This window comes from Seriola aureovittata, chromosome 24, assembly GCF_021018895.1.
Source record: "Seriola aureovittata isolate HTS-2021-v1 ecotype China chromosome 24, ASM2101889v1, whole genome shotgun sequence".
NCBI lineage: Eukaryota > Metazoa > Chordata > Actinopteri > Carangiformes > Carangidae > Seriola > Seriola aureovittata.
The window spans coordinates 2,481,680-2,504,892 of record NC_079387.1 but is presented as its reverse complement, the minus strand read 5'-3'; the positions used below and the strand labels follow the sequence as shown (position 1 = coordinate 2,504,892).

Here is a 23,213-nt window from a genome sequence, read left to right as displayed (position 1 = left end):
TAATTTCCTAAAGCCCAAGGTGATATCTTCAAATTGCTTGTTTTGTCTCATCAACAGTCTAAAACCAAAAGGATAATCAGCTTATTTTCATATAAGACAAAGAAAAGCAAATATACTTAAACTGAAGTGAAGAATCACCACAACTGATGATAAAGAGTGTCATAAACATCCAGTAATATGCCAAAATCCACCCACACAAACACTAGAGCTTCATGTTGCCGATTCATCACCTCACTAAGCAGCGTTCAACATTAACCCCATGACCTCTGACCTCCGACAGGCCACCAGGACAAGCTGGGCGTGGCCGAGACTAAGCTGCTCCACACTCTGCACTGGATGCTGCTGGAGGCTGCCCAGGAGTGCAACCATGAGCCAAGCCTGGGCCACGGCTGGTCCGGGGGCAGCAGCAGCAGTGCCTTCCTCCAGCCCGTGGGAAACCAGGGCTCGTCACCTGGGGCTCCCGGCTCCTGCTCCGGCTCGGCCCTAGGGGGGTCAGGGCCCCAGCACAGTGGTTCCCTGCTGGAGGACGATGAGCATACTCGTACCAAGCTGTTCCACAAGAGCATGGCCACCGTGGAGCTGTTTGTGTTCCTTTTTGCTCCGCTTATTCATCGGATAAAGGTCTGTTGCTTGTCAAATAAATGTGTGCAGCCTTGGAGTAAACTCTTATAACAGCATACCAAAATAGTTCACTAACTGCCATTGTTACTGTACAGGTTTAGTCTTTTCTATCATACAAAAAATGACTGTCTTAGGGAGATTGTACATAGTTGTCATTTTTTGAATTTTTTTTAGCAGCAGTCACATTCAGCTTCATTGTAAAATTGTTAACATCTCCACTGGCCTTCATACTAGAAGCTCATATCGAACCCTCTGAAACACAAATACTCAGGGTCACCTCATGACTATTGATCTGTGTGTACAAACGGATACAAGAGTCACGTTACAGCACCCTGGGGACTGCACTGTTTCCCAACTGAACAATGAATTACTGAATCTTGTGAATGATCATACCATGACCACGGTTCTCTTTCAAAAAATCCATCAACATGATAATACTGAAACATTTCAAGTCATGCATTTTGATGATTAAATCATGCTTTGGGTGTGCAAAACTGCTTCCTCTATAAATGAGATTCTAAATATGTCACTTGTTTTTTTTTGTTTTGTTTTTAAGGAGTCAGATCTGACCTTCCGATTGGCCAGCGGCCTGGTAATATGGCAGCCAATGTGGGAGCACCGCCAGCCTGACATCCCTGCCTTTACTGCACTCATCAAACCTGTGAGAAATATTGTGACAGGTGAAAAAAAATTCCTCATATATACAGTATATATACACATCTCTATAAAAAGTATATTTATTTTTTATTTTCTCATAATTAAGACATGTAATCTGTTATGCCTGTCTCAACAGCTAAGAGGAATTCCCCAGTCAACAACCAGTGCAGCCCCTGTGGATCTGGCAACCCGGGTCCCATGGTGAGTAAGCGCATTTAGCTCAGATCTTTGTCAGATTTTGCTTCCCATGTTGATTGAATGTGTTCAGGCAAGAGTCTGAGGCTTCTTCCCCTCCCCCCTTCAACATTCCCACTGGGGCTGGCTGCTAATATTCATTAGCACCAGCCATCCGGGAGCATTAGTGTGGTTAGCAAGGGTCATGACAGAAACCTCACTCCAACCTCAGAGGCTTTAATTATCAGGAACTGTCCGTACGTCTTTCTGTCTGTTTATCTACCCACATACAGTATCTGTCCATCTCTCTCTCCCACCCACAGGGCTTCCAGGTGGTTTGCGAAACCACCCAATCAGATTCCTCCTCCCCCTCGGCCGGAGAGCAGAGCTGTCGTCGTGGTAACTCGGTCGAGAAAGGTGGCCCTTCCCAACAACCCCCGCTAGTAAAAGGCCCTGCTAAGAAAAAGTAAGCTGTGTTATCGAATTTACCCTCAAGAAGCAATGAGATAGGAAGCACTTGATCATGTGTGTGCCATTGATTTTTGATTTGGGAGTTATGTTGAAGCGTCATGCCCATTCAGGCACGCTGTTAAACAGGAGGAGGAGGTGGTGTCATAAATAGTGTAAATGGAACAAGGCTACTCCACAGGGAAGTTTGAACATGATAACCCAATAACACAGACACTTTTATCCACATTTCGCTTTCTTTCAAGTATGTGCGCACATCTGTGGTACATTTTGGTTGGAACAACCCGAGATTCAGAAAAGGAGAAACCCCATGAAATGATCAAGAGCAACGGGAGGCAGCGATGTTACATAATAACAGGGATGCAGAAAGACAGAATAATCTTGGCTCATTTTATGGATGTATGGGGAATTTTGGATTATGGTGAGAGGAGTAATAGCAACCACACATTTATATAAATGGGCAACATTTCAATGCCATTCATATTTTCATCAGGTCAAAATATTTAAAATTGTATATCGGTTCTATGATATCAGGTGTGGTTAACCATCCAATTCACCCGAGGTGATAAGCATCTCAGAATGATTAATAATTTAAGATGTGTGCAATGATGACTCAATAAGTTGTACATGCAGAATGAACAGGCACAAGATGAACAGGCTGTCATCATAGCATGTGAAAGCAGGCGGTGGAATCATATATCGATCATTACCGTAGGTTCATATGATCAACGCTGAGAAATTTGCACCCAAGAAGCCAGTTGTGGGTTGAAGCAGTTCAGCAGTGCAGTGATTTCTAAGTGACCCGCACTGACACCGAGCTGGTGCCATCATCTTGTTGATGGCTAAACATTTGGCCCTGCGGCACCGTCTGCCGAACACACTGCACAGCGCAGCTCGCTTCACTAGCTTGTGGAGCGCTAGCGTATATGAATAGCTCCTCCTTCCCCTGTGTAATGTGTTGCTCTAAGCAGCACTGTCTCTTCCATCAGCGCGCACACACACACACACACATACAGAGCCTTGTCTTGCTTGAGCATTAGCAGACCCATCTGACATTTGCCCGCATAACCAGGGTAATTATGCTGAAGTAATGTGCTACATGTCTAATGCTGGCAGTGTCCCTGGCCTGGCATGACATGGCCTGGCTTGATTTTGGTCTGCCCACGGCAAGTCTGGCATTGTTCGGTCTTCGCTGCCAGACTAAGCCTCAATCTGTGCTTGTTTTGGCTCAGGCAAGGCAGGTTTGACCAGCTTGGTTGGCAGCAATTGATAACTGACTTTACTTAGAGTATGATAATGTTAACCGACGTTTTCCAAAATCTTACAAAAAAAAAAGGCTGTTCCCTATGCGTCACATTCAAGTGTCTGTGAGCTTAAAGGTTTTTAACCAGAAAATTTCACGGCTTAATCCCATAAAACACTACAAATATGATACACTGTGTTATTGGAAAACACCAAATGCTCTTTGCAGAGAGAGTCCCCAGATAAACACTTCAAAACATTTGCATTCAGCACATCTTGTGTGGGTGTTGACTGTTTTTAAGTTCATCACGGCGGGTCTGTCATCATCCTGAATCGCCCGACCAGCGGGCCGAGAGAATGAGAATGACGTGGGAGAAGGCGTAGAGAGGTTGGTAAGCCATCCATTGCTCATCTCGACTCGTTCTGACAACCAAACAAGTCACTCCAACGCTTCTTCTGATCCATCTGACAGCCAGCAAGTGACTGCAAATCAAAATAAGCCTCAATCCCCCTCCCCCGAGCTAGTTATATCCTCATACACTCAAACAGCAAAGGATTTTTGCAGCAGTCACATGGTAATGCAGGAAGGGAGAGAATTATCCCTATTGTTTTGCTGCACACACACCCAACGTAGACAGAGTAATTGCTTTCTTTGTGTTGGTACTGGGAATTTGCTGTTGCTGGATAGGATGAGAGCAGGGGTAAGGAGAGAGGTGAGATGAGTGTAAATTATATGTTGGATTCTTACTGTATGGATCCAGAAAGGGGTGGGGCTGTAAAGTTGGCCCACACCAGCAGATTTCAATCCAAGCATATAATCAAAATGTCCCCTGAATCCAAAGTCTTTTCTTTTTCCTTGTCAACTCAGGGGCATTGTTGGAGTTTAAATTTGTATCTGCTCCCTGTGGTACACGCCCTTCTTTGCTGCACCGCCCCGATATTTCCACCATCAGCTCCTGTGATTAATGCAGCTTATTCATCCCATGGCGCAGCATCGCGCGCCACTCAGAGCACTGCTGATGCTGAGGCAGTTTCCATGGCAACCGCTGGCTGCTGCATCTCTCTACCGCATGGAGTCGGGGGGCTGGGCCGCTGCCTCTCGGCGGGCCTGGGGTTGCTGTCGTCACTCGGTTTCTACGGCAACCTGACACAACAGCAGTAGGCAGAGTGTCTATGTGTCTTGGCTAGACAGTGAAACATGATACAGCCTCCCTCTGCTGTCCTCTCTCAAAGTGATTCATGTAGATATCGACCATCTCTTCCTGCTCCGTTTATTACAACAGCCAAGATTAAAAGCCTTCCTCTCCCTCTCTCTCTCTCTCTCTCTCTCTTTCTTTCTCTCTCCTTCTCTCTCATGGTATCAATATATATATATATATCAAATGCTCCTCCACAGTGCACGGTGCTCTATACCTTTTGCAGCTCACCAACCGCTGACCTTCATTCCAGCTTATTTATAGTGGACTCACGTAGGCTTAGGCTCCCTCTCTCCCTGCCGCTCCTCCAATGATGCTGGAGGGAGGCTCTGCCCTTGTTTACCATCCTCCTTTGATGCATTATTAATGAAGCAAGTTCATGACAGGCTAATATAACAGGAAAGGCGATGATTTAGTGTAATTGTTGTGTTTGTAGTTAGTGCTGTGACAGTATTGGAAAGGCTCAGAACGCACACAGAGTGCTCCAGTTTGTGTTTCACTTTCAACCATTTACTTTTTCGATCAGGCAGCTGTCCTATAATGTCACTGTCACTTCTTTTCATTACCTCTTTATTGCCTAAATCAATTTAGTATCTTTTACTTCCATTGCTCCTTCTGGATAACTTCTGCTGCCCTGTTGATCTCCCTATCTGCTTTGGGTGTAAACAAGAAGTGTAACATGTAGTAACTGACTTCGCTGTGGGCTCAACCTGCACTTGTTTGTTTATGTTTTGGTACTTGTGCACCATAGAAAAGTCATGTTGCATTAGCTAATGTTGGGTCTGAGCTCTATTAGTAACTGGAAATCATTAGTACTCGGCCTCACACGGGCGGCACCATTATGTTAACAGTACTCTACCTCATGAGCTGGACACCAAATGTGTTAGATTTCGGTTGTTTATCAATTTATTGGCTATCACAAATTAAGAAAATATTAATATTAAAAATATTAATATTAAAGAATAACTTTAAAATGAATTAAAGTTCACGGGGCACCAGCCTAAACTAATAGGCAAAATAGCCAATATGGTTTTAGTCTCAATTTATTACCATTAATCTGGAACTCTGATTAACCATTAGCTTACTAACTATTACCAAATTACCAAATCAATAGTAAATTACAGTTGAAGGATTGGAATTCTACCGAGTAGAGGTTGGCAATATCCACGCTTGTGCAACATTAAACACACCAGTAGTTATACTTAAAAGGCATTTATTCACAATGGAGCAGAGTAAAGTACAATGTCTAATCTAGCATATACAGGTGTGTGTGTGTGTGTGTGTGTGTGTGTGTGTGTGTGTGTGTGTGTGTGTGTGTGTCTGTGGGGACACAGACAAAGGCAAGATGGCCGACTCAAAGTGGTCACTGTGACCACATGACCTGAACAAAGAAGACTACAAAGATGGCGGTAAACAAAGAAACTACTAAAATGGCCGCTGAGACCACCTAGTGTGTGTGAGAGGGAGGGTGTGAGTTTCTTTGTTAGCCTAGCTCATGTAATCTAATGGTACCAGGTTAGAGGGGGAAGGTTAGCTTCATGCAGGTTCTAGGACTGAGACGTACTGCTATGTGTGTGAACATACGAGTACTCGATTAACTGTATGACTGACCACAACCTAAGCAAACATTACAACAACAAGACATCAATCAACAAGTACATTAACAAGTTAAGGCTTCTGCTGATTAGCTATGCTGTGCTGTGCTATGCTGTGCTGGGAGAGGTTAGGCCCAGTCCGTTAAGATTACCCGATCCTTGGAACAAGCAAAGAGGTCCTTTCCAGTGGTTTGTAAAATCCAGTGAGTTTGGGGGGTTTCCTGGTGGAATAAAGTCCTGTCTGGCTGTGTTGCTTGCTGGTATCTCCTTTGTTCTCCTCACAGAGTTAGCTGTTCCATGCTAACTCTGCTACGACTCCTGTTGCTTGGAAAATCAGCTGGCCTTGTGTTGTAGCCGCTGATTCTGAAGAGGATTTGGTTCACTCACAGTTAATCCGAAGCAGGTCGCTGTTGTGGAGGAGAAGAGTGTTTGCAGGCTGCTGGTTGCAGGCCGGCGAGAGAGCTAGTTTCTCAGGTAGCAGAGCTGACCTGGGCTGGGGCCTTGTTGCCCTTTGAAGAACCGAGAGGAGAGGGCTGGAGCTGCTCTCCAGAGCAAGCCAAGAAGGGAAGAGAGAGAGAAGGGGTCTAGAAGACTGGTTTTGTTTGTGACACCTTAGGGGGTCACATGTCACACGCTGGCCCACACTGGCTGGCCAGTGGGGTCCGTGGGGGGGAAGGGTCATCCCCAGGTGTGAACCGTGAGGAACTGTGGGGTGTGAATTCCTTTGTCCAGTGGAGCAAAGAAACATTTGGTCTATTGAATGACTGAGTCCCAACAGTCCCCCCTTTGTTGTCAGGATGCCACCTGACGTGTCATCCTGAGAGCATAATGTATAGTTCATTTGTCAGTTCATTCAAGGGGTAACATCCGGGCATTTGTCAACACTATCTATCTTGGCTAAGCAAGAACAATCAGGTTACAAAGCAGAGTTCAGATAATAACCACAAAGATCGAAAGTGTAAAACAACTAACATGTTTCCTAGTTACTCATGGTGTTAGTGAGGACTGGAAAGTCAGTGATGTTAGTTTGTTAAGGTGAGATATAGAGGGTGGCACCTAGAATGACAAGATTTGGAGTGTCTGGGTGAGTGTGCCATGTATATGCAGTGTCCTAAACTTGTATCTGATTTGATTCAGAATTTAGTTTGCTGCTGCTGCTGCTGACAAACCCATTGAGTCCATCTGGAAGAGTGTAAGGTACCCTGAGCCTACTTACTGTCAGTACTCAGTGCGGCGAACTCTGGAGCGCCGGAGCTTTAAGTTTTCCTTAACTTGTGGCACCAAGCTGTAGCACTTTGAGTAGCTGAAGGAAGAACATTCAGAGGCATTGTCACTGTCTGAGTTAACGTGGTCAGAGATGACGTGGTCATTGTCTGATCCATGTGTTGACTGGTCCTGTGTCTGAGCCAGAATTTCTGCGTAAGGCCGTCTCCTGCTCCTATTGTGGGAGTGCCTATCTCTACGCACTTGGTGGGCGTGGCGGTTACGCTCACCACCCATATGTGGCCTTTTATCACCCCCCTTCGATCTGTTCTGAGGGTGATCTTTTGAGGTTACATGTCTGTGTGACGCTAAGGTGTTTGAGTTGCTAGGCTCAGTTGTTTTCCCCCTTGCCTTGGAATTGACCATGGTTTCCCAAGCCATTTTTGTCATTTTCTTTATTTCCTGCATGGTGGGCTTACCTTGATGCGTCATCAGTGTAACATGAGTGCGTACACAGGGATGGAGGTTTCGTAGGAACAAAGACTTGAAGGTGGAGTTCTGCTCTAAGCCTGGTGTGTTCCTACCCTGAAAATATGCATGCCTCAAACGTTGGTAAAAGTCATTGGGATGTTCATGGCGGGAGTGTTTGATTTGAGAAGCTGCAACCAAAGATTCTATCTCATCCGCAGCAGGAGAGAATTCTTCTGTCAGTGCTTGACAGAGCTTTTTGTAGTCATCTCTGACACTGGGAGGCAGTGATTGCATAAACTTGTGGACTGCTTTTGAGCTGGTCTTCCACACAAGTTTAGTTTTCTCCCTTTGGGTTGCATGGGGCAAATCAATTAAGTTGTGATCTAACTCCCTAAAGTAGTTTTCAATATGTTGATCAGAGCTGTCTGGATCAAAATGTTCAATGTCCTTTGCTAATAACTCAAGCGCTTCGAGGCGGGGGCACTGTGAGGTTCCTACTGATGAAGGCGAGACTATGCTAGCTGGACTAGAGGAAGGAGCTGAACAGCGGTCATCACTCTCATGGAGGTGCAGAGAGGAGGCTGAACAGTCCGGAAAAGTTTTGGTCCTTCTGTTGGAGGGGTGAGCACAGTTGAAACTGTTATGCATCAGTGGCTGATGGGAACATGAATATCCTCTACCGGATAAACTACCTGTCTCTTCAGTGTCAGTTTCAGGAAGATGGGAAGTCAGGTGGGTGTAACCTCTGTCTCTCAGTGGAGGTTGAGGAGCTGACTTCATTTCCCAGGACTTAGGGTCAGTTGGGAATTTGTCCCATCCTTTGAGTGGAGGCGGAGTTAACCTGTCATTAAGGGAAGAGTGTGAAGCAGAGAAACCAGAATCACAAGCACTGACCGATCGTGGTGGAACAAAGCATTCTGATTTAACCCTTAACAATTCTTCCTTGTGTGAACAGAGATCTAACTCTGCTGCATGCAGGTCTCCTAAGTAGCGCATGGCTTTCTTGTTAGCTTCCTTAACTTCTTGGAGGAGAAAAGCATTTTGAGCTCTAAGCGATTTTACCTCCTCCTCTAGGGCTGCTTGGCTCTGAAGTGAAATGCTGGTTTGCCTGTGGAAGTTCAACAGTACACATCTTAACAATGGGCCTTTGGATGCAGTCTGAGCATCACCTTTGTCACTGAGTAGCAAGTCTATTTCTTTACTGCACTCACTGGAATTTAACTTGCTGATAAATTCTAGGTAGCCAGGCTTCAGGCTCTGTGCTAGGGAAGAAATAAACTGCTCTACACAGGAGTTCTCCATTGTTGTGTCTGGGAAAGAGGGAGGTTAAACAAGTTTTTCACAAAACAAGAAGGCAATATAGTTGGCTGCGGTGTTGCGCTGGCAGACACCTTGTAGTGTAGTTTGGTAGTACACTAGCCTAACTAAACAATGCAGTGGCCTACACTATGGGGGGTAGCTTCCTGTGGAGGAGGGGCAGCTACACTAGTGGGCATAAAGATTAAGGACAGTAAAGGCAAGTGCAGGTTTACTGTCTGCTTAAGAAATGTTTCAAAAAGCAATGACTGAGATGCAAGGCAGTAACAGTCCAAAGATTATCTCTTCAAGTTGACTCAGGCTGTAATGCAAGGCAGTAACAGCTAGGTGCAGAACTTGGGTTTCACAGGGCTGGTAGCACGCTGTGGCTCTATCTCAGGCTCTATTTCTTACTCAGGCTGAAATGCTTGGCAGTAACAGCCAGGTATAAGCTCTCTGTGTTACACAGGGCTGTCGGCACACAGTGTTTAATGTTAAAGGGAGCAGCAATTCTGACAGCTTTACTAGATAGCATTGAACACGTGGTATTCAAATGCTGAACTGAGGTTCTTACATTTCCTACAGACTAAACTCAACTGGAATTGTTAGCAACAATAGCAGGCTCTTGATACTAAGGCTTAAGTGTTAGCTATTAATAACTGGAGGACGTCTAATATTACTTAAGGTAAAATTAGTAAACCAATTCTCACCACAGTGCACTTGTTTGTAAGTACACCTGGACGTTTACTCCTGTGGTGGACTAAAAAATTTTTTCAACCTTTGCGGTTTTGGCCAAATTATGAATTTAATATTGCACAATTATGAATATTTGCCAACAGTACTCGGCCTCACACGGGGGCACCATTATGTTGGGTCTGAGCTCTATTAGTAACTGGAAATCATTAGTACTCGGCCTCACACGGGCGGCACCATTATGTTAACAGTACTCTACCTCATGAGCTGGACACCAAATGTGTTAGATTTCGGTTGTTTATCAATTTATTGGCTATCACAAATTAAGAAAATATTAATATTAAAAATATTAATATTAAAGAATAACTTTAAAATGAATTAAAGTTCACGGGGCACCAGCCTAAACTAATAGGCAAAATAGCCAATATGGTTTTAGTCTCAATTTATTACCATTAATCTGGAACTCTGATTAACCATTAGCTTACTAACTATTACCAAATTACCAAATCAATAGTAAATTACAGTTGAAGGATTGGAATTCTACCGAGTAGAGGTTGGCAATATCCACGCTTGTGCAACATTAAACACACCAGTAGTTATACTTAAAAGGCATTTATTCACAATGGAGCAGAGTAAAGTACAATGTCTAATCTAGCATATACAGGTGTGTGTGTGTGTTGTGTGTGTGTGTGTGTGTGTGTTGTGTGTGTGTGTGTGTGTCTGTGGGGACACAGACAAAGGCAAGATGGCCGACTCAAAGTGGTCACTGTGACCACATGACCTGAACAAAGAAGACTACAAAGATGGCGGTAAACAAAGAAACTACTAAAATGGCCGCTGAGACCACCTAGTGTGTGTGAGAGGGAGGGTGTGAGTTTCTTTGTTAGCCTAGCTCATGTAATCTAATGGTACCAGGTTAGAGGGGGAAGGTTAGCTTCATGCAGGTTCTAGGACTGAGACGTACTGCTATGTGTGTGAACATACGAGTACTCGATTAACTGTATGACTGACCACAACCTAAGCAAACATTACAACAACAAGACATCAATCAACAAGTACATTAACAAGTTAAGGCTTCTGCTGATTAGCTATGCTGTGCTGTGCTATGCTGTGCTGGGAGAGGTTAGGCCCAGTCCGTTAAGATTACCCGATCCTTGGAACAAGCAAAGAGGTCCTTTCCAGTGGTTTGTAAAATCCAGTGAGTTTGGGGGGTTTCCTGGTGGAATAAAGTCCTGTCTGGCTGTGTTGCTTGCTGGTATCTCCTTTGTTCTCCTCACAGAGTTAGCTGTTCCATGCTAACTCTGCTACGACTCCTGTTGCTTGGAAAATCAGCTGGCCTTGTGTTGTAGCCGCTGATTCTGAAGAGGATTTGGTTCACTCACAGTTAATCCGAAGCAGGTCGCTGTTGTGGAGGAGAAGAGTGTTTGCAGGCTGCTGGTTGCAGGCCGGCGAGAGAGCTAGTTTCTCAGGTAGCAGAGCTGACCTGGGCTGGGGCCTTGTTGCCCTTTGAAGAACCGAGAGGAGAGGGCTGGAGCTGCTCTCCAGAGCAAGCCAAGAAGGGAAGAGAGAGAGAAGGGGTCTAGAAGACTGGTTTTGTTTGTGACACCTTAGGGGGTCACATGTCACACGCTGGCCCACACTGGCTGGCCAGTGGGGTCCGTGGGGGGGAAGGGTCATCCCCAGGTGTGAACCGTGAGGAACTGTGGGGTGTGAATTCCTTTGTCCAGTGGAGCAAAGAAACATTTGGTCTATTGAATGACTGAGTCCCAACACTAATAGCAGGTGAGGGAGCACTTTTTAACTTTCCTCTCCTTCCAGGACTTCAGCCCCTGCCGGCCTGCCGACATCCGAGGGCCAGCGAGCGCGTTATGCCACCTACTTTGATGTGGCGGTGCTGCGCTGCCTGCTGCAGCCCCATTGGACGGAAGAGGGCGTGCACTGGGCCTTGATGTTTTACCTCCAGCGCCTGAGGCAGATTCTGGAGGAGAGACCCGAACGCACCCCGGAACCCCTGGTCACGCCTCTGCCACGCCCACGCAGCAGCTCCATGGTCGCTGCGACACCTTCATTGGTCAACACTCACAAGACCCAGGTAGTGGCGCACCCATGTTTCCTTCCATAGACTGTCATCAGGATGCATTCATGTAGTCTTTCTGATATTCATGCTGCGCTGACTGTTGGGTTATTTGCGTCCTGTGCTGTGTCTTGCAGGATATGAGTCTGAAATGCAATGAAGAGGGCAAATCTCTGAGCACAGAAACCTTTGCAAAGGTGTCTCTGACTAACCTCCGTCGACAGGCAGTCCCCGACCTCTCCTCCGACCTGGGCATGAACATCTTCAAAAAGGTCAGACAGGCTTACAGAGGGGCCTTTGTTTGTGCTGACATGTTCAAAACATGCAAAATTGATTACTTTTCTGATTTAATTTTACACATAAGGATTGTGGTTCTTACCGGGAAGTTCCTTCTCCTGTTCCTTCTCAGTTTAAGAACCGGCGCGAGGACCGGGAGAGGAAGGGCTCTATCCCCTTCCATCACACAGGAAAGAAGCGCCAGCGCCGCATGGGGGTTCCCTTCTTGCTTCACGAGGACCACCTGGACGTCTCGCCCACCCGCAGCACCTTCTCCTTCGGAAGCTTCTCCGGCCTGGGGGACGACCGACGTGCTCTGGACCGCGGGGGCTGGCAGGCCACCATCATGGGTATACAGAGTGCTGTTCATAATGAAAATAGATTGCATTTCACCAGTTCACAGCACTTGCTTCCTCTCCCCTAAGCTCCCATTTGGTGAGTCAGAGGATTCTGCCTGGATCTAGCTGTCAGCTCGTGAATTAGGCCAGTTCTTTAACACTGCTATTTCTTATTAGCTCTCACAGAGAAGTGTGATTAAAATTCGCCAAAGGCATAGAGACACTTATTATTATTATCCGGAGTTGGTGATTTTTTAAAGCTCTCTTTCCATGAACCCATTGCCCCCCTTTTAAGATACTGTTATGTATCTACTCAGCTTAGTTGCTGCTTCAAACAAGCTCCATTACCAGCAAAATTTTAAAAAAGGTGCAGAAAAAAATGTAAATTCTACAATTATAAGTCAAATATGAGATACAGATGTTTTAACCTGCAGCTGCATAAAGTATTTATTTCATAATTAACAAGAAGCATGAAGCAAGAAAACCCCATAAACTGGGGATCATAGGATTGTCACACAAAAGCAGAATCTGATAGTCAGCTGGCATTTTTATACGCGTGTGTTTGTATTATGTATGTGTGCGTTTAATTGAACCTGGAAAATGTGTGTGTTGCATCACTTTCCAGGCAAATTCACGCGGCGGGGCAGCACAGACACAGCTGCAGACGCCGACAGCCTGAGCGCCAAACACTCTCATTCCCACCACTCTCTGCTCAGAGACATGCCTGACCACTCCAACAGCCACAGCGATAACACCGTCAAAGAGGGTAAGGAGAAGGCGCAGATGCGGTCCAGGAGATGTTACTCAGATCAATCTTGAGACCAGAACAAGCTAAGAGCCAGCCTTGACTGAGACAAGTCAGGAGTTTCTGAAACATGAATAGATTTGCAACTCAATAGAAATATATATTCCAAACCATTCAAAAATAGCAAGTTAGCACACAGCAGTGATTAAAGTCAATACCTAGAGGATAGGAAATGCTCAGTGCAGCTTCTAGGGAGTTCAAAGTAACATCAAACACACTTTGAAAATATATGAAAATATAACAAAATTAAGAAATTAGGAACTGCTGCAAGAGGAAAACTATAATCACATTACTATTCATCAGCCACAACAAAGGGAGGACAGATGCTGCTGGCTCCTCTGAGGCCTGCTGAGTAGAGCACAATTAGGACAGGATTATATAACAATAGTATTGTTGTGACAGTGCCAATTTACATACAAATAATAGTGTTGGCTTTGGACTATGCTCCGCACTGCATCAAATGCATGCTAATAGGTTTACTTAGAACAGAATATAATTTTCTACGTTTAGAACAAACAGCGAGGTGCCAACCTGTGTGACTTTCAGTGGAAATCCATAGAGAAGATAATCTGAGTGGAATTAAAGAACAGGTTCCAGTAATAAGAGTTGAAAAAAGACACAATAGAACATATAATCATGATGGCACATCTTATAATCAGAATACACGACAACGCTCTCCCCTCTGTTGCCTAAAGTCCGATCTCAGATCTCCACCATCACCATGGCGGCGTTCAACACGACAGTGGCGTCCTTCAACGTGGGCTACGCCGACTTCTTCACCGAGCACATGAAGAAACTCTGCAACCCCGTCGCCGTCCCTGAGATCCCTGTGGAGCCGCTGGCCTGCGCCAACCTGCCGCGCAGCCTCACCGACTCCTGCATCAACTACTCCTGTCTGGAGGAAGGGGAGAACATCGAGGGGACCAACAACTTTGTGCTGAAGAATGGCATGCTTGACCTCACTGTAAGTGACTTGAAATGATTCCCAGGCACAAATGCAGTGAGAATTTAAACTGAAATAGATGTTTTTTGTTTTGCAAATTACCCTCAGTTCCTCACCCTTTTCCCCTTCCCCTTGTATTCCAGGCTGTCCTACGAGCACTCTACGCTGTCCTCAGTCACGACATCAGCTCCAGGATCTGCGACGTGGCCCTCAACATCATCGACTGCCTGCTGCAGCTGGGCGTGGTGCCCGGCATGGGCAAGAAACTGTCCAAGCCCGACAACAAGGAGAACCAGGAGGCACGAGCCAAAGACCAGGCTAGTCAAGGGCTCGGAGGAGGCGCCCAGGGAGGCGGAGCAGTCCCGGGAGCAGGTGGAGGGGGAGACGGAGGCGGAGGTGGAGGAGGAGGGGGAAGTGGTGGAGGGAGTGGGCAGGGGAGCAAGGATGATGTGAAGAATAACAAGGATAATGATAAAAAGGTGTGTTCAAACTGTATTCAGAGGTGTGTTGTAGAGGTTATAAATGTAGAGGATATCATAAAAGTCCTGTGTGTTTAAGCTTGTGTCCTTCACTTCTCCATGAACAGGAAGAAGGCTCTGGCCTCAGCACCCATCGCCTCGCTCTGACCATGCTGATAAAGATAGTCAAGTCTCTGGGCTGCGCCTACGGCTGTGGCGAGGGGCACCGCGGACTGTCAGGAGATCGCCTCAGGATGCAGGTCAGACTCGTCTCTCGAACTCAACTGACCTTTGCATGTGTGCAGCTTCCACAAATCAGCACAGTTAGTGATGCTTGACATATATTTCTTTTTTATTTATTATTAAACGTATTGGCCCCTTTGGTGTAATAAAAGTTTAATGAAACTGGAATGAATCCTGTGAGGGCAAATGGACGGGTTTGTAACTTGAGTGAGGAGCAGCTGCAGTTCTATTTCAATGCTGGTCAATATTTTTTATTATTACGGTAGGTGAAAGAGTAAAGACGAAATAAAATGCTATCTCGATGGCGGATACCCTTCATGAGAATCAATGAAAAGTGATGAAAATAGCACATCCTGCAAGGAAAGCCAGTTTAGTTCTTACTGACTTACTTTTGAGACAAAGCATGCCAGTTTGGAAAACATTGATTCATGCAAATCTTTCATAATGCACAGTGTATTCTGTTCCAAATCTTTCCTTTCAGGCCCAGAACTGCCTGACCAGCCTATATAAGCTGGACAAGCTGCAGTTTCGCCAGACAATGCGCGAGTATGTGAACAAAGACTCTCTCAATAACATTGTGGATTTCCTGCATGCGTTGCTGGGCTTCTGCATGGAGCCCATTACTGACAGTAAGTATGTGGTGTGTGTGTGTGCGTGTGAGTGGGACTGAATGCAAATACAAATACAAAAAAATGCAAATGCGCTGATAACAAATGCAAAAAATAAAGTGAATCAGGATTTGAACGACATTGGTTTTGAATGCTGATACTGATTCATGTTGGGATTGATGCAGCAAAAGTTGATATTCGCTGCAGTAAGGCTGCACATTACAATTACTTTTATTATTGATTAATCTGACAATTCTTTTTTTTCAATTAATCAATTAATCATTTAGTCTACAAAATATCAGCATGTACAAAAGACAGCAAGTCTAGAGTCAGGCAGCTCTGCGAGACTATGCTTTTAAGTAAACATAAAAGTCAGCGTGCCAACATGCTCACAATCACAATGCTAACATAACGTATTTAACAGGTATAATTTTAACATGTTCACCCTCTCAGTATATAACATATTAGCATTTTGTCATGACCAAATACCTGCAAAACTAACATTTACATCAGCCTTCTGTTGTTCTAAATCTTAGCATGCTGACATGCTAAATGGTGCAAAATGGTGAACATGCTAATATAATATCTGCACACCATCAGTTAGTTAGTGTTGTGAGCATTGCTGACTTTTGCTTTTAAAAGCACTGGATGGTTTTTTCAACTGGTGACGGCACTAGGTGAAAAGTTTGATCTCCGACATTATTACAGTCGATCCTGTAGGGATGACGAATGTGTGAACAAAATGTAATTCCAACTCAATCCAGCAGCTATTGACTGGTCAGTTGACATCGGCTGACCAATGCACCAATATTTACATTTACAATGATATAAAAAGCAGTACATTTTCACATTTCACATTCTTGTCTTAATAAATGACTTTCAAAATGGTTGTTGATTAATTGACTAGTAGTTTCAGCACTACTGTGCAGACATTTACATTGTTTTTGGTACAATTATCACTATTCAAATCTATATCACACTCAAAGGTTTAATTTGGGTGCAATATTATAGAGCAGTAAGATAAGATTCACATAACTTAACATAAGATTAGCTTGACATTTTTGACAAGTACTATGCTGTAGTGTTGTTGACAAAGCTGAATTATACTACTGCTGTCTCACCCCGCACTTCGACTTTGCATTCCAGCGCTATCTATGTTTATATATCTGTATTTTACCTTCCTCCTTCCACTCTGCCTGTCCGTGTCCCTTTTTGTCGTCCTCCTTCTGCTTCCATCTTCCCTCTTTTTCTTCATCCACCTCAATGAGCTGAACCCTACCTTCCTTTCTCACTCATCCATTCTGTACACTTGCCAATCCAAAGCTTTGCCCATTACATCACTGCTCAACCAGTGGCTTTATTGCTGAGCATTGACACACATTGCACATGCCAGTTTTGCACTGAAGTTTTGTACATGGTAACTCCATTAAGTCATATGATACGAAATACTGTGCAATTGGCAAGTTACTGAACCGATGAGTGTTTTAATTCTGAAAGTGAACAGGGCACCCTGTTAAATTTTTTTGGTGTGTGTGTGTTATTTTCACGTGTGGCAGTCTGTATGTGTGCGTCTCAAGTTCACCTCCATCCGGAGGTGGGGTGCCACGTCCTTTCTGACACCGCGTACATGTCTGTGCTGGCCTGATGTCAATCAACTTGTGCCCCGCCTCTTTTCTCTTGCAGAGTACGGCAGTGCAGGTGAGAGGTCCAGGAGGGCGAAAAAAAGAAACATCGGTAGATACACATGATCAATAATCAATAACAGTCAATAATATTAGCAGTAAGATGAATATTCTCACCTAATCAGACCCTTCCCTAGGCACCGCTTCCATTGCTGCACCCCTCACTCTGTCCGAAAGTGACAAAACTCGCCTGCAACTCCAAAATTTACACTTGTATGATTAAATCTAGTTTTTTTTATAGAGCTTATATTTTTTGCATAGACAATAAGTTTCATCTAACTGGACCGAGGGAATAAGCCCCCTACTGTATGTTTTTATAGCAGGCCTTAGTCACTTGCATGTATTCCTTATCCTCTTCCCAGAATCCTTTTCAGTTTGCTTCTCCCCCATATGCTGTATGAACCTTTTCCTTTGCCCCCCCCCCCTTCCCTCCCTGTTGTACGGGCTCACTGTTCTATACTCAAGCTGGTCAGCTGTCAATAATTGTCTCCCTTCGCTGACTAAACCGCCCCCCTGTGTGATCCGTGGTCTCTCCCGCTTCCCTGTTGCTTCCAGACAAGGCGGGCTTCGGGAACAACTTCACCACGGGGGACAACAAGTCCGTGGCCCAGAATATGGAGGCGGTGGTGGTGGGCTGCATGTTCAAGTGTCTCATCACCCGCTGCGCCTCGACCACACACGAGCTGCACAGCCCCGAGAACCTGGTGAGTGGTGTGTGAAGTCATCGGCCCATCTGCCTCTCTCCATGTCTGTTTATTTTTCATCTCCACTATCCATCTCTGTGGCTCTCCCTTGATTCAGTCTGCACCTCACATATCAGTTGTACTCCCTTTAGATTCAGACACTCGTGTTTCGTCTCGCAGGATGTTGTAGCTGAATTATTAATGGCTCATCTTGTGCCGAGCCTAAAGAAGAACAATCACTTATGTCGCCTCTGTTAATGCTGTGTCATACATGATGAATTGGAAATGAGAAGTACTTAATCTCACTTTGTTAATAGAAGCATTGAGCCATTCTCTGTTCTTTCCCAGAATGGATCATTTTTCACAGATCTTTTTCACTTTATATTTTATTGTACATTAATTGGAAACTGATGCCTATTACAGCAAACTTGTAACAGGCAAAATACACTATATTAGTCCTCCAACTGAGTCACTGTTTACATCTTTTTGATCAAACTTAAATAGTCCATGCATTCCCGCTACAGTCGGATCACTCCTCTAAGAGCAATGAGGTACCACGGCCACTCTGTGGTGCCTACAACGCCTCGAGGCTGGCATGACTTGTGTATGTTGGCGGAAGATGACAGGCTTTCTCAAGGCAGGCTTTATTATGGCACAGAATCAGAGGCCACCCACTCACAAGCTGGAGCCAGTTCCTTGACAAAACGCGAGCGTGCTCCTGCACACCACACATTTATGCATATATATGTATGTGGGGAAAAAAAACACACTGTTGGATGCTAACTGTGAAGTAATATCAGCCCGATTCTAGGCCCTGACTGTTTTCTTCACGTCCTTTTCCTTCCTCTGAGACAACTTTACCATGCACACACCATTTGACTCACACGTGCCTCGCTCTCACTTTGTCACCCTCTTCCCTTCCAGGGTCTGTACTGTGACATCCGCCAGCTGGTGCAGTTCATTAAGGAGGCCCATGGCAACGTGTTCCGCAGGGTGGCACTGAGCGCGCTCCTGGACAGCGCCGAGAAGGTCGCCACCACCAAGAAACCCGAAGAGAAGGAAGAGACCAAGCAGCCTGGACCAAAGAGGTACTGGCTAGTTACTGGCCAGAAATTGTCTAAATGACATCGGTTTTTTTTTTTTTGTCCAGTCGTAAACTAGTAAAAGTTAAGACTGACAAAAATGACCATGTGTCTATTCCTGTTGAAATGCACTTGAGCATAGACCTTAAAACCCTCCCCCTTATAATGTAACAAAATATTTCTCATCCAATCACAGTGATTGATTATGTGACATCCTATTTCAACATTTCTCCTTATCTGACCAATCAGAGCTATGCTTCTCATCACTGCTTGCCTTTTTTTTTCAAATTTATTTTACGTTTATTTCTGTCCTGTCTGCATCTGTTTTTCTTGCTTGAGTGACTGATTTGATGTTTTTATTTTGAAAATGATGTGGCTGTAGCACTGGCCAGCCCTGCCGGGAGCCACCTCCACTATTTTGAAATGAATGAGGTCAATAATTAAAGAGCAAAATATAATTAAACCTGGGCACATGCACATGTAGGATTTACATAATTGTGGCGTTATCTTGAAAAATAGGCATTTTAAAAGCTTGAATATTTAGATGATGGAAAACGTGAGTATGTAATATGGATGATCAATCAACCAATTATTTTGTTTATGAATTTGATTATTTTTAAGTTTTAGGTTTTTCTTTTCTTTTTTTTGTAATATCCACAAATATTTACCACATCTTGTTTTTGCAGATTTTTTATGCAATATTTCTACGTGTTTCCCTTTTCTTTTACTGCAAAAAGTTATGTAATATTGTGAACATGCAAAACTATGCACTGTAAGTAATTAGAAACTATAACAAATAATCAATGCAGTTAATGGTTTTTATATAAGTATCATAAGTATAACAGTGGCAAATCTACTGACAAAACGGTAACTGACTGATAAATTAGGAATGTTTCCATCCACATGTGGAGCAGGCAGTTATCATGGCTTAACTCATTTTGCCAAAAACATCTAAAGCTTCAATGACGCTCTTCTAGTCCCCATCAGAGCTAAAGCGTTGGAGCTATGCTAAACGTCATTTCCACGCGGGTACGCTCTACTGCATCAGGAGACTTCAGCTGGTTTGTCTGTTTGTCGGGGTGTGTGTGTGTGTGTGCGCAGGTCAGAGGCGGGTGTGTCCGGGGAGAAGGGTCAGGTGTCCAGTGCTGCAGATGAGTGTCGCAGCTACATCTCCAGCAGACCCCCCCAGACACCCGAACAGTGAGTGTTCACCTCACAGTGTCTCCATATAGCACCATGTCGAGCCCAGCTGCCATTTCTCTGCACAAAATAGGAAAACCTTTCAAAACTATACCTGTTGCTTCCTCTCCCCCTTAGATAAAGAATAAATATCAGATTTATACCAAGAGATATACAAATTTGTAAAAAGCCGATGTTAAACTTTGCTTTTGTGAAGTTTTTATCCTCAAATCCGACCTTCCTTTTCTCCCCCCCCCCCCCCAAGTGAAGAACAGATCCCGGGCGCTCTGCTGGGCAGGAAGGATTTCTGGAGGAAGATGTTCAAGTCGCAGAGCGCCGCCAGCGACACAAGCAGCCAATCGGAGCAGGACACCTCAGAGTGCACCACCGCCCACTCCGGCACCACCACCGACCGGCGCTCTCGATCCAGATCCCGTCGTATTTCCCTTCGCAAGAAACTGAAGCTGCCTATAGGTACGAGCACATATTACGCAAACAAGTCTGCCTCTCACCACCCTGAAAAATGTTTACCTTCAATTGTTCTCTTTTTTTTAGAGCCAGAACTCAAAAAACCGACAGGTAATTTTGGACTAAAGTGTGATGAAAAAGCACTAATGGAGGAGCTATTATTATGAATGCAAGTCATTCTTGCTCATCAATAGAGCTTCATGCCAACCAATAAAATTTCTGACTGTTTCTGTGGTCGTCACCAGAGCAGCACTGTCACTGAAAACTATTTGCATGACTAGAACTCCACTTTGCATTTGCACACAGCTGTGAATCCTCACATTTTGACTGTAAACTTCAAGGAGAAAAAAGACTAGGATCATTAAAAAATAATCACAAGGGTTTTCAGGAACAGTCACTATTTTATTTTGGATTTGGGCTTGGGCACAAAAATAATCGAATTTACCCAAATCAAATGTCGGTCAAACCAAATTTCCAACTGTAAGATCTAGATAAACGTATCATTCTGGGCTTAAATCTTCAAGAGAGAAAAGAAAGGAGAGTTTTGTTTTAGAGCTGTGGAATGTGTTAACAACAAATTTCCTATATATTTTTCAAACAGGTTTTATTTCACCTAAAAAAAAAAAAAAAAATTCAACAGCTAAATAAAGAAGCTCATGCCAAAGAGTTTGGAGTTTTGGTCAAGGACATCTGAATTTCTTTCGCTCGTACTCTACATACTAACCTTAAAAGCAACATGCAGGAAAATATTGTTTGTTCTCAGTGCAAAGCATCCAAATCATTTTTTTTATATATATATATATATTAGCTCTGGTTACAGTATGTATTTCCATGACCATACCTCATCTTGAAATTCACTCAAACATGATGTGTTTTGTCTGTCTAACATTGGAACACTGCCTGCTGCGAGGCCAAGTCACTTCATTTCTTTGGTCTGTTTTGTGTCCCTTCTTGTGCCTCAGCATGCCGTGGGACTGTCCGCCTACCACTCACTCTCTCTGTCTTACGTATGTGGATGTGGAGCCATCTTCATACAGTATCGATGTCATGTGTCTGTTTTTTTTTTTTTTTGTGTTGGTCATCTCTCCCAGTGTGCACGGTGTTCCGGACCCGGGTTGAATTGTATTTGCAAATCATATCAACCAACTACAAGCTGAAGTAAGAAAGCTAGCGTTATAGCAAGTGGAAGCTAGTTGGTGGGATGCTTCCTGATTTTATTTTTTATTTTTTATTTTTTGGTAATTCAGTTTTTTTATTCCACAAAGCTAAATGCCTTCCTTCAGTTGTGCAGCTTTCTCTTTTCTGACTTCATAGGGCAGTATAGTTCACTCCATCTACCTTGCATCATGACCATAATATAACACTGTATTTGCAAATACTATTCGACCTGGGTCTTTTGTTTCAGTCACCTTAAAAGAAGCAAAAAAAAAGTTGGTTTTGTTCCTGTTTTGTACCAATTTTGAATGATCCCTCAGTCTGTGAATTGTTATGAGTTTAAATACCCTGATTGTATGTGATATATGTGCAATAACGGTGAGTGAATGCACCACCCCCGTCCTCTATCCACCCCCCGTGTGTGTGTGTGTGTGTGTGTGTGTGTGTGTGTGTGTGCATGTGTACTCTCCTTCATAACCCAGTGTGTACAATAGATTTCGTGGCTTCGTTACCTTCCTTTGTTCTGCAGAGTTGTTCGTTCAGGTGCATTTTTTTTTTTTTTTTTTTTAATCCATGTGTCTCCAGGCAACTGGCTAAAGCGCTCCTCTCTTTCTGGACTGACTGACGGTGTGGAGGACCTGCTGGATATCAGCTCAGTGGATCGACTCTCCTTCATACGACAGAGTTCAAAGGTGAGGCTGATGCTAACATAGGCTGTGATGATTTATCTTGGAAGATGAAATAACCAGAAAAAAAACTGAGCAGTTAATTGAATGAATAAATTATGAAAGACACAAATTACTTTAAAAAATGTACAGATCTAAATTTGGGTATCTGGTCAAAATTGTCTGCAAGAAAATTTCAGATTGTGATTGAGATTTGATCGTTATTTCTTGGTATAAGATGCTAAGTTGGTTTGTGCATGTTTGGCCACACATTCTACATTTTGTGTGTGTGTGTTTTATGTGGCCGTAGGTGAAGTTCACCAGTGCGGTGAAGCTTTCAGAGGGAGGCGCTGCAGGGCCGGAGTACGGCAGGGACGAGGAGGAGAATTTCTTCAAGCGGCTCGGTAAATGGAGGTCTGGCAGGAGGAATCCATCCAAGCTTCACCACACAGAAGAGAAAGATGGTAGACCTCCCCCCACACCAGGGTGCCCCTCGCCCACCCACGCCCCCCCATCGTCCTTTTTGTCTATTTCTCTCTCTCTTTGTGTCCCAGCCTCTTTGTTTTGTCGGTGTGGTGTCGTGCCTTGTCTCACCTCGCAAAAAGTCGTGGTCTGTTCCCTTCTGCCAATTCTTCCGTACGCCATTCTCCATCGCCGGAAAGCTGCCTGCTACACTCTGTTAGCCTGGATGTATCATTTTCAACCCATCAAAATGTCTAGTTTGTAAAAGTACACTTTATTTTTCAGAATAATTGGCCTGAAACCAGCCAATAAAACGTTAACATAAAACAATCCAGCGGTGGCACTTTAAAAGCAAGACTATGTAACAATTGACAGAGGAAGTAACGTAATATTCTTGATTCTTACAAATGTAAAGTTAAATGCAAAAGCAATAAAACACCCCCGTGCTCAAGTCAGTGCACTCTGAGGTTTTGCTG

At 44.2% G+C, this 23,213-nt stretch overlaps 1 protein-coding gene across 20 annotated transcripts in view; it reads left to right on the top strand.

The window, feature by feature from the left end:
* Positions 1–23,213, top strand: part of LOC130165294 (protein unc-80 homolog) — a 47,521-nt gene that overhangs the window by 1,778 nt on the left and 22,530 nt on the right. For 10 of the 20 annotated variants that reach the window (XM_056370421.1, XM_056370420.1, XM_056370414.1 and 7 more), the window contains exons 4-22: positions 281–621; positions 1,178–1,301; positions 1,415–1,479; positions 1,776–1,918; positions 11,435–11,708; positions 11,828–11,962; positions 12,100–12,316; positions 12,930–13,070; positions 13,805–14,073; positions 14,196–14,531; positions 14,639–14,770; positions 15,235–15,382; positions 17,045–17,095; positions 17,599–17,747; positions 18,651–18,814; positions 19,910–20,008; positions 20,253–20,461; positions 22,196–22,302; positions 22,586–22,739. In XM_056370421.1, coding sequence (XP_056226396.1) covers positions 281–621; positions 1,178–1,301; positions 1,415–1,479; positions 1,776–1,918; positions 11,435–11,708; positions 11,828–11,962; positions 12,100–12,316; positions 12,930–13,070; positions 13,805–14,073; positions 14,196–14,531; positions 14,639–14,770; positions 15,235–15,382; positions 17,045–17,095; positions 17,599–17,747; positions 18,651–18,814; positions 19,910–20,008; positions 20,253–20,461; positions 22,196–22,302; positions 22,586–22,739 — 3,258 coding nt within the window. The remainder of the gene's footprint in view (positions 1–280; positions 622–1,177; positions 1,302–1,414; positions 1,480–1,775; positions 1,919–11,434; positions 11,709–11,827; positions 11,963–12,099; positions 12,317–12,929; positions 13,071–13,804; positions 14,074–14,195; positions 14,532–14,638; positions 14,771–15,234; positions 15,383–17,044; positions 17,096–17,598; positions 17,748–18,650; positions 18,815–19,909; positions 20,009–20,252; positions 20,462–22,195; positions 22,303–22,585; positions 22,740–23,213) is intronic. The other 10 variants (XM_056370430.1, XM_056370427.1, XM_056370429.1 and 7 more) reach the window with 4 other exon arrangements.